The following is a 16,343-nucleotide window of genomic DNA, read 5'->3' on the forward strand; positions in this document are numbered from 1 at the left end:
ATTAGATGAACGTATATATACTCGGTTTAAATTTATTAACTAAGTACTACTAGGTCTAACGGTTTTCATTTAGGTATTATATTTGTTTCACTGAAGACCAAGTTCCGTATCTCATTCTAAATACATTCATGCATGTAATTTATAAATCAGATATAAATATTGATTGTTACAAACTGAATTAATGTCAAAATCTTTTCAAGTAAAAAATACACTTAATACATTGATCCAACTGCCACTAAGAACAAGGAAAGTTATTGGCCAAAATTTCCCATGTTTCAAATATGCATCTTCTTTATATATAATATACTTACAGTATACGCAATTGATATAAAACATTTAATATAAAAACTAGACTTTGACCCGTGCATGCACGGGTTTACATTGCATATGATATCGGACATATGATATCGGACGTATTGTTGACATTTACATAACTAGGCTTTAAGCCTACAATAATACTATTAATTTTCACTACACTTTGCTTAGTAAGAATAATCTAAATGTGTCTCGCGACAGGCCTTCACCATAGTTCAAACGCCTCCCATATAGCTGTAATGATACAAAAAATTGCAGAATCGCTCCTAAACAATTTTTTAGGAAAATTAATGAAGCTGAATTGAAAATAACAGTCAAATTATTCATAACAAACCATTTTCAGGCTGTAAATACCTTTCATCTAAAACTTTAATTTATAGTAATGAAGAATTCAACACTTTTTCACAAACGTTTTTTACTCGCTTCGAATCCACACACCATGTTGACATTCGGAACTCTCGGGATTTTTTCATATTAAATGCACTGAGTATTTCCTTTGATGAACAGAATATATGATAAATTTTCATTGAAAATTTACACGTTTTTGTAATATCCTTTGAGTTTATCCATGCAAATGTGATATTGTGGAAACATAAAGTAAAGATTCTCCCATGAATTAGAGTGAATGTAATGAGCATGCGCAAGATTTTTAAAATCCAAAAAATCCAGATGATTTCCGGATTTTTAAAAGGAATTTTCGTTGATTATCAATTAGCGAAGCTTGATTGGGAAGATATAAAAACAAATTGGTAATCTTCAAGTACCAGAATGATGTTTAAAATATATAAAACAAAAGACAGTTCTCTTCCGGTTTCTCGGTATTAAAGCCCAAGAACTCGAGTCTATTATTTTAATATAATAGTAGTATAGATAACTAGCAAGCTCGGGAAATAACATTTTACAAATTAATGGGCTTTGTTTTTTTTTCTATACATTTGTGTCCGATTTTTTTCTTAATTGTTTTTTAACTTTTTTTTTTTAAATAACGAGTCTTACAAAACGTAACAAAAAACCCCGAAAACCTTCAAATTCAAAGAATGCATTGCTTCCTTCATATATGTATTTTTTTATCTGAAAGATTCCCAGAAAAGTTATTACTTACGTTCTTTGAGCAAAACGAGATAAATCTTTCTAAATAGACTTTTAAATTAAAAAAAAAAGATTGTTATATTTCCGCCTCTAAAATCCCTATAGTGGGTCATAAATTCCCCCCTCAGACCATAATTTTTAGATTGATCCCTTTACTCTAAACGATACAAAATTTAGAAAATCGAAAGAAGATTTTAAAAGATTACAGCTAAATGGTTGTTTTGAACGTATGCCCCTGCAGACCCCTTATTTTTTTAATTGTCTACCCAAAAGCTTTTCCTGTGTATGCATTGTGTGTGTCATTATAGAAGTGAAATTTAACATTGAAACTCCCATAGACGAATTTTATTGACTCATAAAACCGGGATGACTCAATAATTTGAAATGAAACTTACTAGACTATATGTTATATACTTCTATTTAAACAATGTCTATGCCTCTTATGAAATTCCTGAGCTTTTCTGATTTTTTTGTTTGTTTGTCATCCACCCTTTTTTTTAGTATGAGCCCATGTATCTCAAAAACGTTACGAGATAGCAAAATGCAAACACTTAGGATTTTGTACATCAAGACAAGATATATCTAACTCTTAAATTTGAATGCTCTCACTCAAAAAGTAGGAATGATATTGCGCTTCAATATATTTTCAGTATCTTGTAAGAACCGGAAGTACCGGAACCGGAAAATCAAAACCTTACACTCGAGTGTCAGTTACAATTATTATTAGACTATTGTATAATTGTTTCATTATTTCTTTCCGTTTTTAAAAATTTCCAAAATTTTTTAACGCCTTTGTATAACCAGTTGGTTAAAGAGGAACTTATGAGGAGTGCAATGTCAATAGAAAGTGAACTTCAGAACTTTACAAGTACAGTACCGTCAACGCGGATCCCGTATTTTCCGTGCACCCCCGCGGTCCAAATTGCAACGCGGTTTAAACACCTGTCTCAGGTAAAAACCGCGTGCCCCCGCGGTTCAATCACCCATAATGACAACACCCCGCGGTTTGAACGATCGATTACAGGTGTTAAAAAGTATCGAAAAGGAACACGAGTTATCTCCCTCGATTAAAAAAAATATAACATTCATTAAACATAAATGTAAGTTAACAAATGCATAAAGATAATCATGATCCTTTTATAGAAAATCACATATTTTGAAGGTAAATATATTTTTTTAATAGTCGCTGTTTATTTGGTAGTACTGGGGTTATATTTGAATTCTAATTATTTAAAGCTGTTATCTGCACAATCCAAGGTGAAATGAGCCATGCCCGCAGGTGGTTGAAAAATCATGCTTTACTAACTTATTGAAATACATGTATCGATATACGATAAAATTAAATTTTAAAATCTAACAAAAAAAATTAAAATTAATAAGACATTTACTTAAATTAAATATTTTACTTTATAAATATTCAGGGAGTTCAAGTTCAAGTTCAAGTTCTTTATTCCAAGAGACAAATGTCTCATAGGTTATACATATGAACATATACATATTAAATAAACAGTAAGAAAAACAAAGTGTATATTATCAATTTGGATAATTCACATGGAGAGGAATGTATATTTTTATTTTCAATATCATTTTATCTTTTTATCCTATCAAACCGTTAAAATTTAATTCAAATTTTAAAAGTGGTTTAATCGCTCATATTACGGAAAATCACGTCCTTATAATTGCTGTAACAAGCGTCATTGTTTTGATAAAACAATTATAATTTGTTCGGAAAATTGATTTCAACCAGCTCTGTAGACCGACTAGTTGTAGCCTTATAAAAACACATGCTCACACTTAAATGTTCAAAGGAAAATCAGTTCTCTTAATTAAAACACAAAGGAAAAAGGAACTCATAATTAAAATTGTATGATTTTTCACATCGCACGGGTTTTATTCAGTTTTAAACTAAGTGTTGTCCTGAAAAGATATATACACGTATATTCTGTGATTTTCATAAAACAATGGCTAATCGTTCTGGTGTGCGTGAAGATAGACATTTCTTTACAAAAAAAATGGAATGAGGTTGTTACATCACAAAACAACATGGGAAGTTGTACATGTTATTAAATGCATACATCTCGAGTTACTTTTAAAAAATTCAAATGCAAACTATTTTTGTACACATTTCCTTTAGTGTGTATATTAATTATAAGTCGCGATCATTTCCTGTGTATAGTGATTAACAAACCTAGGGTAGAAAACGACATGCTCTAGGGGTTTTCACACCTATTCAAGACAAAAGAAAATCTCCAAATTGCGTACGGCTTTGTTCACCTGTCAATCAAATAAGCCCGCGAGCTGCACCACGTGCTCCTTCCTTGATAAAGGAAAACAGTTTCGTTCTATTAATTTTCAGGTAAAGGAAAAAAACAAGTTTGTCTAACAATAAAGTATTTAACACTGTTTATGATGTTTAATTTAATGCTTGACATTGTGTTTGTGAAATTTAGTTCGTATACAACGTTATTTAAAAAGAAAATTAATTCTCTCTCTCTCTTTCTTTTCGGGGAAGAGACATGTTAAACACCTTTTACAGTTTTAGAAGGCAGTAAAATGAAACAATAATATATTGTTACTGTTAGATAAATTGTTTGATATACGGGTAGAATTTCTGGTTGTCACTTGTTGCAATGAATATCCACCTGCCTCATACCCGTGAATTCTCTGCGTTCAAGCGAAGAGTGATTTCCTGTCAGTGCGATGGTTTCACACCTTTGTATAAAACAATTGGGACAAATACAGTTAACTTTGACAGTCATTAAAACGTTGGAAAGGGGATGGGGGGGGGGTTACAAAAAACGTTATAATTCGCTACTGATACGACATATGTGTAGTAGCTTCATATTCAACACACATAAAATGATATCAATATCTTTTTATATTTTAAGGGTAAAGTAAAATTTTCATATTTTGCCTTTGATCGTATGGTATACGTACATCTCGTAGCGTGTGCTTGTCACGGACTAGGTCAATTCTCTTGAGTATGGCAGTCTCTCTCTCTCTCTCTCTCTCTCTCTCTCTCTCTCTCTCTCTCTCTCTCTCTCTCTCTCTCTGGTTTAGTCTATATTGAAGGTTTTAGTTTTTTTGCGAAGGCGGTGCATCTTAAACACTTTTAACAGTTAAACATCTACCAGTAAAATGAATAACTATTTATTGTTAATACTGTTAGTAAAATTGTTTGAAAAACAGATGAAATTCATGATGGTCACTCGTTACACAGATTATCCACCTGTCTCATATACATGAACCAGTGTATTCTGTGCGTTCAAGCGTAGAGTGATTTCCCGTCAATGGGATGGTTTCACATCTTTGTGTTAAACAATTGGGACTAAAGTCAAGTACAATTTACATGTACTTTCACAGTCATTAAAACGTTGAAGAGGCGGAGGGGGCGGTTACGAAAAACGGTATTCGCAGCTGATACTACATGTACATTTGTGTTGTAGCTTCATATTGAACTCACATAAAATTATGTCAATATAATTTAGTATTTTACGGGTTGAGTAAAATTTTCATATCATGCCGTTGACCGTAGGTAAACGTTCTCCGTGTAGCATGTGCCTGTCACGGACTAGATTAATTGTCTTGAGCATCGAGAGAGTGCCGTAAAACGAGCTAAAAACTGATATGGATTAAAACATTTTTGTTGTCGGAAATGTTTAAAATCATGAAAAAATCGAAAAATAGTTCTAACCCTCACCGTCATGTAAATTACATTATTAAAATGATAAAAATATTAGGTATATCAACAGTTACATGAAAATTATTACGGGTGCAGATGATTCTTTAATTAAAATATCTCTAAAATAATTGATAAGGAGTTTTGAAAACGTGCATTAAAAATACGTAATCATTTTAATATGTGAAATGGAAACAATACATCAGACATGGCCAGTATAGAATGACATTCAGTGTTAGGTGGCCGTCTTATTGTCTAATAACATACAGGTAAAAATCTCCGATCACCTTGTTCAACGGTAGGTCACACCGCCGCGGTTTAAACATGGCTGCAGCGAGGACCGCGATGAATTAACCGCGATGGTGTAACGCAGAAAGGATTAAATAACCGCGGGGGGAGCGCGGTCAAATACGGGATCCGCGTTGACGGTACTGTAGCTACACTTCTAATTTCCAGAGGAATATTTTCAAAAAATAATTTTGAAGTAAGTATTTATTTCTGGGACACAAAATTTAGTATGCCTACAGTATTTATGCTCTACATTCTTAGAGCAAATCGAGATAACTCTTTCTGAATAAAATCTTAAAATTTAAACAAGTTATGATCTGTAGGCCTTTCCCTATAAGGAGTCAAAAAGTGGCCCCTTGGACCATAATATTAATATTGTACTCTTTACTCTTAACAATAAACTGAAAAGATTTTTAATATCTGATGAAAAGTAAAAAAAGTTACAGCTAAAGGGCTGTTTTGCACGTTGGCCCATGGATATCCCTAATTTTTTTTCGAATTGTCTACCCCAAACCTTTTCCTGTCTGCGCTTTTTGTGTATCATTATACAACTGAAATATTGTAATGTTAACTTTTTGATAAAGCGATCGACGCGTGATTTTAGTTTAACACTGAAACTCTCATAGACAATTTTTATAGTCTCATAAAACCGGAAGAACTTAATATTTTTTATTTAAACTTAAAACATATGTTAAATACTTCTATCTAAACAATGTTTAGGCGTCTAATAAAATTACTAAGGTGTTTTTGTTTTTCATCCCCACTTTTCTCAAGTTTTAGCCCTAATATCTCAAAAACGGTCAGATTTCGAGAAATGCCTACGCTTCTGATTTTGTAAAACTAGACATGATACATCTAATTTTTAAATTAAATTTTTTTAAATAAAACTAAAAAATAATAAAGACATTGTACTTCAATGATTTTTTAGTATTTCCCTTGTCAATACCGGAAATGCTAGAACCGGAAGTCCAAAACCTTTCATACGCGTGTTACTTAAAAGTTCTTTAAGACTGTTGCATAATTGTTTTTACAAAATGTATATGTCACTCTGTTTTCAAAAAATCGCTGACGAAACTTTGTCGAGAATAAGAATAATAATAAACATCAGAATTTTAGGGGTTCTCAACCGAAAGTCGAAAAGCCCTAATAAAGCGTAGCTTTTCTTGAAGTAGGGGTTAAAAAGTATCGTTTTCAAAATTAAGCGAAAATGTTTCAAAACTTATAACAATAACGATATAAATGATGTAATGTCATGCAACCTAAAGAGTCGTGTGTTCTAGTTGTTTACACAACAGTCTTTTCTCCGAATTGCGAGTTAGACAATGCTGTGAGGGGTTGAAGATTATAAGTCACATAGTCATGTAGTGACCGGGTACGGTATGATACCTGGTTTGTAAATTTCATTGGTAAATACACCGTGTTCTTTCTCCCGTGTTGACCAGTCAAACACAGGCAATTAATTTACGGACTTTATTAGCATTAGTTGGCCGACACAGGTGATTATAGACTGGACCGTGCACTACCCCCCTCCCTTTTCTATTTTTTTTTTCATTTTTTTTTTAATTTCTTTTATTAATTATCGTTAACAACCCCTTATATATGTCTGTCTCCAGTCGAAAAATAACAGAAATATCACCACTCTTTGGCATTTTATATTCACACTCGTTTCCCCGATATATAAAAAGAGAGAAGGTTAGCAACTTCCGTTTGTTTACATTGAGGTACCACCTTGGAAATTCAAACGATTAAATCGAAAGAGGGTGGGGGGGGGGGGGGGGGTAGCGCATGGTCCAGTCCACAAGCACCTGTGATGGCCGGTAGATCGCTGTAAAAGCTAAAATGAACAAATAATACTAACAGACACTCATTCATCAACATACATACTCAAAATTGCGAAGTGCAGTTTAATACAAACTACACAAAACATACCAAAACATGCAAAAATCGAATTGATTAAGAAATTAGATCCTTAAAAAAAACAGTTCAACTTAGCATTTGTATGAAAAAAATATATAACCTTGACAATGTAAATCATAATACACTTACATCAAGGTGCCTGACTGACTCTAAAGACATAAAATGTGTTTATTTTCATTTGCTGCAAACTTTGTCATGTGCACGCTTTCACACAAGGACGATTTCTCTGTATCATAACAAATTATTAGGTAACTCGTACCACTATACACCGAATTTCAAATTGAAAATAACTGATTAACGCTTAAACTACGAAGTACATTGATTGTAGCTTCTTCCGTGATAGAACCAATGTACTTTGCGAAAACTCTAGATCACGAAGACGGCCGCATTCTCTACATTGTTTTCATGCATTGCTTTAAATATTTTACGACCTTCGACATATTCAACGTCGTCTTGTTAATCTTCACGTACCTTACCTGATTGGTCTAAAAATTTTAAACACCGAGATTATGATCTGCTCAGGCACACTCCGGGATCACTGCCCACTTTCTTGTAGAAGCACTGCACTTGGCAAAAGTGTCAACTTCAGTCACTGGGTTACTTTTCATGGTTTCGAGGGTCTCATATTTTTTTTTTTCATTTTTGAATTAACAGTGTTCATAAAAACAGCTAGCTTACTTTGTAATTAGACTGAAATGAATTTTATTGAATTACAAAATTCGGGGTTGGTGCACAAGTTAATATTATTATGAGCTAATAAAATCAATGTACCAACATTTGTTTTTCAATATCTACATGTCAGTGGAATGGGCATGACTTTCAAGATGAGTGATACTTTTACATGCACGTACATGTATTCTCAACATCCCCTGACTGTGTCTGAGATGTATATTATAATAAGCACGTGACCGTTGTTCTTATAAGTTTATTTTTTTCATTGATGACAAAATGTTCCCCTCAACGTGTGTTTTAAAGCTACGTGTAGCTGTTATACTATATAAAGTGCTCAAGAATCACTACATAAAATTGCCAATACCTGAGTTTCTGCTTCATGTGAACTTTTGTAAATAGAACTGATCCACATTAGATGGTTTCAAATTGATACAAAGAATTTTGATGTTTAAAGGCGAGTTTTGATAGCACACACGAAAAATAAAAATGAAGTTGTCTTTATAAACGCGCATAAGCTTTAGATTTGGGGTCACTACACGAAACTGCATTTTTTTTATTCACAGCAAAATAGTGAAATATTCATTTTTTAAAAACACCGAATAAAATAATAACATTATGTTTAATGAAAATTACTAAATCAAAGACAGTGGAGCTCTCATGCTCTGATCTCCAATTATAATTTCTATTGGAGAAGTGTTTTGAAGATAAAGGGTTGTACTAAATCATGGTTTCGGCAATAGTTTTATTAACGTCTTTTCCCTTACTCGATAAACCTCAGAACCTGAGCGTGAAAATACATGTATGTTAAGTTATACATTATTTTTATTATTTTTTTTAATCTATTTTCGTTAACGTCTTTACTTAAGAATTGTGTGTATTTTAAACGTATACGGTTTTTAATTTGTTTTTACTGTAGAATCACTAATTGAAAAGGCCATATTTGACCAATGGAAACAGGACGACATTGATTTCATTTCAACAAAGGCGTGCAAGGGAGTAGAAAAAAATATAAAAAGCAGGAACCTGGTTATTGTTGCTGGTCACTCAGGATCCGGAAAGTCATCCATCGTTCAACATATTGCACTCCAATACAGAGAACAGGGCTGGACCGTAAGACGAATAAAAAAGGTAGAAGACATCGTGGATGAATATTCTTCACATCGATTTCAAAAAAATAAAACCATTTGTGTTTTTAATGATCCATTGGGAAAAGAATATTTCGATGAAATTTTGAATAATTCATTGCAAACATATGAGGACGAAATAAAGTTGTACCTAAAAACAGCAAAACTCTTGATGTCATGTAGAAATCACATAATTTCTGATACCAGAGTGACACGTTATATCGTGAATCAATCATATGTTTTAAACATCGATGATAACAAATATAAATTATCTGTTGAGGAAAAACGGCAGATTTTAAACAAATACACGTCCGATATGAATCTATCCGACGAAGATCGTGATAAGCTTGTTGAAGTAGAAAGGTACTTCCCGTTATTGTGTAAATTGTATTCTAGCAAAGAGGAATACAAACATAAGGGTATAGAATTTTTCACAGAACCCGTAACAGTGCTAAAAGAGGAAATACTAGAGTTCAGAAAAAAAGACAAGGGTAAATATTGCGCGTTGGCTCTCCTTGTTCTTTTTAACGATGATCTTTGCGTAAGTGACCTCTTAAAAAATAAAGACAACGAAAACAAATTTGAACAAATGTTAAAACTTTGTGGATTACAAAACAGAACACCACCTTCAGCTATTGGGGACTATTTTTCCTCCATAAAAGATTGTTTTGTAAAAAAAAATGGCGATACGTATCATTTTTATCATGACTTTGTGATGGAAGTTACCACTTATGTGTTTGGAACAGATTATCCCACTGAAACAATAAAGCACGCTGATATCGGCTTCCTCAGAAAAAGAGTAAAATTAGGAAATTGTGACGAACACGGCGATTCTTTCACTATCTATTTAAGTGACAGATACATTGAAGAACTTGGAGAAAGGCTTTATACTGAACTGTGTGGAGAACGCCTGGTAGATGTCGTACTCAACCCTTGTCTAAGGAATGAAAAAGTAATTGAAGTACTGAAAAAAAAGATAGAAGGTCACCCCGAAAATCACTATTTGTTACTAGAAACAAAGAAACTTACAATTGATAAACAAAAACTTGATTGGACTTCTAAAACAGGACTAATGAATAAACTTGAATTTTTGGAATTAGAAAATGAGGTATCGCCATTGTTTGCTTTGATTGTATTTTGTCATACACAACTTTCTCTATATTGCTTGAAGTTTCTTGAGCAAAAGCATTTCGACTTTAACAGCTGTTTTTCTGCAGTGTGTTGCAATGGTTCAACAGAATTGTTTAATTATGTTTGTAAAGACCACGCAAATGAATCTTTTAAAAAGACATGGGGATATTTTAGCCCTATTCACATTGTATCCTTGTTCCATAATTATGACCTACTTAATAAGCTCATTAAGAAAGGTGTTCATGTCAATAAAAAGATTGACAATAGCAGTGGTTGGACGCCCCTTATGTTGGCAGCTGGTAACGATTTCCGAGAAAACGAAGACTATAACCATAGGGAAACAGATGCAGAAGGAAGAGATAAAACTGTACAACTTTTACTGGGTAATGGAGCAGACATTAATTTATGTTTAAAGGATGGAGTCAGTCCTCTCTATATAGCTTGTCAAAACGGACATGATAGCACTGTACAACTATTACTGAGTAATGGAGCAGACATTAATTTATGTATGGAGGACGGAACCAGTCCTCTCTATATAGCTTGTTTTAATGGTCATGATGGCACAATACAACTTTTACTGAGTAACGGATTAGATATTAATTTTTGTTATAATGACAGATTCAGTCCTCTCTATATAGCTTGTGAAAAAGGACACGATAGCACTGTACAACTTTTACTGAATAATGGAGCAGACATTAATTTATGCAACAAAAACAGATTCAGTCCTCTCCATATTGCTTGTTTAAATGGACATGAAAGCACTGTGCAACTTTTACTGAGTAATGGAGCAGACATTAATTTATGTGAGGAAAACGGAGCCAGTCCTCTCTATATAGCTTGTGAATACGGACATGATAGCACTGTACAACTATTACTGAGTAATGGAGCAGACATTAATTTATGTAACGTGTACGGAACTAGTCCTCTGTCTATAGCTTGTCAAAACGGACATGATACCACTGTACAATTTTTACTGAGTAATGGAGCAGACATTAATTTATGTGACGAGGACAAAACCAGTCCTTTCTCTATAGCTTGTCAAAACGGACATGATAGCACCGTACAACTTTTACTGAGTAATGGAGCAGACATTAATTTATGCAACAAAAACAGAGCCAGTCCTCTTTTTATAGCTTGTTTTAACGGATATGATAACATTGTACAACTTTTACTGAGTAATGAAGCAGACATTAATTTATGTATACAGGACGGAACCAGTCCTCTCTATATAGCTTGTCAAAACGGACATGATAGCACTGTACAACTTTTACTGAGTAATGGAGCAGACATTAAGTTATGTGATGAGGACGGAAACAGTCCTCTCTATCTAGCTTGTGAAAAGGGACACGATAGCACTGTACAACTTTTACTGAGTAATGGAGCAGACATTAAGTTATGTGATGAGGACGGAAACAGTCCTCTCTATATAGCTTGTGAATACGGACATGATAGCACTGTACAACTATTACTGAGTAATGGAGCAGACATTAATTTATGTAACGTGTACGGAACTAGTCCTCTGTCTATAGCTTGTCAAAACGGACATGATACCACTGTAGAACTTTTACTGAGTAATGGAGCAGACATTAATTTATGTGACGAGGACAAAACCAGTCCTTTCTCTATAGCTTGTCAAAACGGACATGATAGCACCGTACAACTTTTACTGAGTAATGGAGCAGACATTAATTTATGCAACAAAAACAGAGCCAGTCCTCTTTTTATAGCTTGTTTTAACGGATATGATAACATTGTACAACTTTTACTGCGTAATGAAGCAGACATTAATTTATGTATACAGGACGGAACCAGTCCTCTCTATATAGCTTGTCAAAACGGACATGATAGCACTGTACAACTTTTACTGAGTAATGGAGCAGACATTAAGTTATGTGATGAGGACGGAAACAGTCCTCTCTATCTAGCTTGTGAAAATGGACACGATAGCACTGTACAACTATTACTGAGTAATGGAGCAGACATTAATTTATGTTTAAAGGATGGAGTCAGTCCTCTATATATAGCTTGTCAAAACGGACATGATAGCACTGTACAATTATTACTGAGTAATGGAGCAGACATTAATTTATGTAAAGAGGACGGAACCAGTCCTCTCCATATAGCTTGTTTATATGGACATGAAAGCACTGTACAACTTTTACTGAGTAATGGAGCAGACATTAAGTTATGTGATGAGGACGGAAACAGTCCTCTCTATCTAGCTTGTGAAAAGGGACACGATAGCACTGTACAACTATTACTGAGTAATGGAGCAGACATTAATTTATGTTTAAAGGATGGAGTCAGTCCTCTCTATATAGCTTGTCAAAACGGACATGATAGCACTGTACAACTATTACTGAGTAATGGAGCAGACATTAATTTATGTAAAGAGGACGGAACCAGTCCTCTCTCTATAGCTTGTTTTGATGGTCATGATGGCACAATACAACTTTTACTGAGTAACGGATTAAATATTAATTTTTGTTATAATGACAGATTCAGTCCCCTCTCTATAGCTTGTGAAAACGGACACGATAGCACTATACAACTTTTACTGAGAAATGGAGCAGACATTAATTTATGCAACAAAAACAGAGTCAGTCCTCTCTATATAGCTTGTTTAAATGGACATGAAAGCACTGTGCAACTTTTACTGAGTAATGGAGCAGACATTAATTTATGTGAGGAAAACGGAGCCAGTCCTCTCTATATAGCTTGTGAATACGGACATGATAGCACTGTACAACTTTTACTGAGTAATGGAGCAGACATTAATTTATGTAACGTGTACGGAACTAGTCCTCTGTCTATAGCTTGTCAAAACGGACATGATACCATCGTACAACTTTTACTGAGTAATGGAGCAGACATTAATTTATGTGACGAGGACAGAACCAGTCCTTTCTCTATAGCTTGTCAAAACGGACATGATAGCACCGTACAACTTTTACTGAGTAATGGAGCAGACATTAATTTATGCAACAAAAACAGAGCCAGTCCTCTTTTTATAGCTTGTTTTAACGGATATGATAGCATTGTACAACTTTTACTGAGTAATGAAGCAGACATTAATTTATGTATACAGGACGGAACCAGTCCTCTCTATATAGCTTGTCAAAACGGACATGATAGCACTGTACAACTTTTACTGAGTAATGGAGCAGACATTAATTTATGTATGGAGGACGGAACCAGTCCCCTCTCTATAGCTTGTGAAAACGGACACGATAGCACTGTACAACTTTTACTGAGTAATTGAGCAGACATTAATTTATGTATGGAGGACGGAACCAATCCTCTCTATATAGCTTGTCAAAACGGACATGATAGCACTTTACAACTTTTACTCAGTAATGAAGCAGACATTAATTTATGTGAGGAAAATGGAGCCGGTCTTCTCTTTATAGCTTGTCAAAAGAGACATGATAGCACCGTGTAATTTTTACTGAGTAATGGAGCAGACATTAATTTATGCAACAAAAACGGAGCCAGTTCTCTCTATATGGCTTGTCAAAACGGACATGATAGCACCATGAGTAATGGAGCAGTCATTAATTTATGTGATGAAAATGGAGCTGGTTCCCTCCTAATAGCTTGTTTTAATGGACGTGATAGCACTGTACAACTTTTACTGAGTAATGGAGCAGACATTAATTTATGTATAGAGGACTTAAGGAGTCCTATCTATAAAGCTTGTCAAAACGGACAGGATAGCACTGTACAACTTTTACTCAGTAATGAAGCAGACATTAATTTATGTGAAGAAAATGGAGCCGGTGTAACGAAGAATATTTACCCGGGTTGAAAATTGACCCGTGGGTCATTTTTCAACGTTGGATATTGACCCGGGGGGTCATTTTTCAACGTTGAAAATTGAGACCATAATCGTGAAATTTATACCCGGGGTCATTTTTCAACGTTATGAGAAAGATTTTTCTAAACGCGGATGACCAAGACACGTTGAAAATTGATCCTGTTGAGAATTGACCCAAACCTAAGAGTTTTGATCTGAACTGTAACTTACTCTACAGGAAGAGTCTATTACTTAACCCAGTCGGGCAGTTCGGAAAAACGAAAAAGTTTCAGGTTTAAAATTTTCATACACTCCGATACGTATTCGGACGTGGCTGATTTCTTTTTAGGTTGATATGTCCGATTAATCATTTAATTTTGAGACTGAAAATATGATATCTATATATTATTACAATACTATGTAAATAAAGCTAAAAAGATGACCGTTTGCTTCGGAATGAAACAGGCGAGTCGGGCAAGAATACTTTTTGATATTCTCTGCAAGTGAAGTGATTTGTAACGTATTATTGTAGAATCATTAAATATGACTTCACAAATATTTACATTTATTACACTACTTTAAGTTTATCAAATTATTGTTTTAATATGCTTTTAGACATTTTATAAACCAAATTTTGAAGAAAAAAATGAATCGATACTTTAAAGTAGATACATCATGATCATTAAAATGATATCTAAATAAAGGCTTACATGTACATCAACATACAAATAATAATGAATGTATTCATGCACATGTAGTCATTGAATCAAACATGTTTAAATCTAAGATGAACAATATCAAATTAATTGTGAATTTGACATTAAATTTGTTTTACATACCATCAGTACAAGTATAACAATTTGTTTTATAACTGGTCATATTTTTTTAGTTTTGTAATCAATTAAAAAACTGATTTATTTTTTTATTTTTAAATAATAATGTATTTTATATTGTGCCGTGGCAGAAAAATAATATTCATACCTACCTACCCATTTCCAAAATTTAGGGTCGGGTTAGGGGAAACACAGATATTTTTAATGATGGCCTTATCGCTACTTTTCAGGCAATTCATCAGAGCTCTATTTGACAGGCACCTGACGTTGCATATTTTTCTAATACTTGAAAATTGTTAACCTCTATACTGTTTTATTGGCCATGGGTAAAGAGTATATATGTATTTTTATTAAGATATAACTTATTAAGATATAAAACAGGTACATGTGATTTTTTATCATTTTAATATATATATATATATATATATATATATATATATATATATATATATATATATATATATATATATATATATATATATATATATATATGTTTTCAGTAGACGAAAACACAATAATCCATTTCTTTCAAATTTAATCCAGAGCGCTTTCGCCTGATCGGCTCTTCAGTGGATTTCAAATTATAACAGAAATAACAAACGTTGACGTCGTTATTATGACGTCATAAAGTAGACAACGTCACGAAAAGTGTAAACAAAGGGCGCTTTCCATTTACGTTGCCTCGCCGGCGACGTTATCGGAAACGGCGACGTTAATGGAACGGTTGGCAACGTCACAATGATCCAACGATGACGATTGCAGCTTAAAACTGATACCTATCTTAAAATTTGATCCAAAAATGTTGGCTATTTGCAGTTTTAATGTATTTCAATGTAGTACGACAAATTTTAGTTTTAGAAATACTAGTTTTGTAGAATATGATAACATCGACGCCATATTGTTTCCTAATCAGCAACGGTATATTGCGTTGCCACAATCGCTCGCCGGCGACGCGCGTTCCAGCAATCGGCGTCGAAGGCAAAACCGGCAAATCCGGCGATGCCGGTTAAATGGAAAGCACCCAATATTTGGAGATTTGGAGATTTGCAAATATTTTTTACAAACACATGTAAACGTAATAAAATATTGTTTTAAAATAAGAGGTTATTGAAATGAAAGCTAAATAAAGTCAATGCAGAATAAATAATGCAATTATCGATTAAGTTTAGGTTTAAATTTTTTTATGAAATATTGTTCTTTTGCAAGTCGCAGCTGATCACTTTCCTCGCGAAAGCGCTCTGGATTAAATTTGAAAGAAATGGATTATTGTGTTATCGTCTACTGAAAACATTTTTCTATATCGTTACCTATACCAAGGACTTATTCGTTTTGATATATATATATATATATATATATATATATATATATATATATATATATATATATATATATATATATATATATATATATATATATATATATAATATATATAATATATATATATATATATGTCATAAACACATTTACACATGTGTTTAAAAAATTTTTTACGACTTAAC

General features: G+C 33.3%; 1 protein-coding gene across 3 annotated transcripts in view; it reads left to right on the forward strand.

Moving 5' to 3' along the window:
* The window catches only part of LOC105339713 (serine/threonine-protein phosphatase 6 regulatory ankyrin repeat subunit B), a 77,781-nt gene extending 62,888 nt beyond the window's left edge, over positions 1-14,893 (forward strand). For all 3 annotated transcript variants that reach the window (XM_066068563.1, XM_066068564.1, XM_034474376.2), the window contains one exon: positions 8,877-14,893. In XM_066068563.1, coding sequence (XP_065924635.1) covers positions 8,877-13,477 — 4,601 coding nt within the window. In that variant the 3' untranslated portion in view covers positions 13,478-14,893. The remainder of the gene's footprint in view (positions 1-8,876) is intronic.
* The last annotated feature ends 1,450 nt before the right edge of the window (positions 14,894-16,343 follow it).

The sequence above is a fragment of the Magallana gigas genome, chromosome 8 (genome assembly GCF_963853765.1).
Source record: "Magallana gigas chromosome 8, xbMagGiga1.1, whole genome shotgun sequence".
In the NCBI taxonomy this organism is placed as follows: Eukaryota; Metazoa; Mollusca; class Bivalvia; order Ostreida; family Ostreidae; genus Magallana; species Magallana gigas.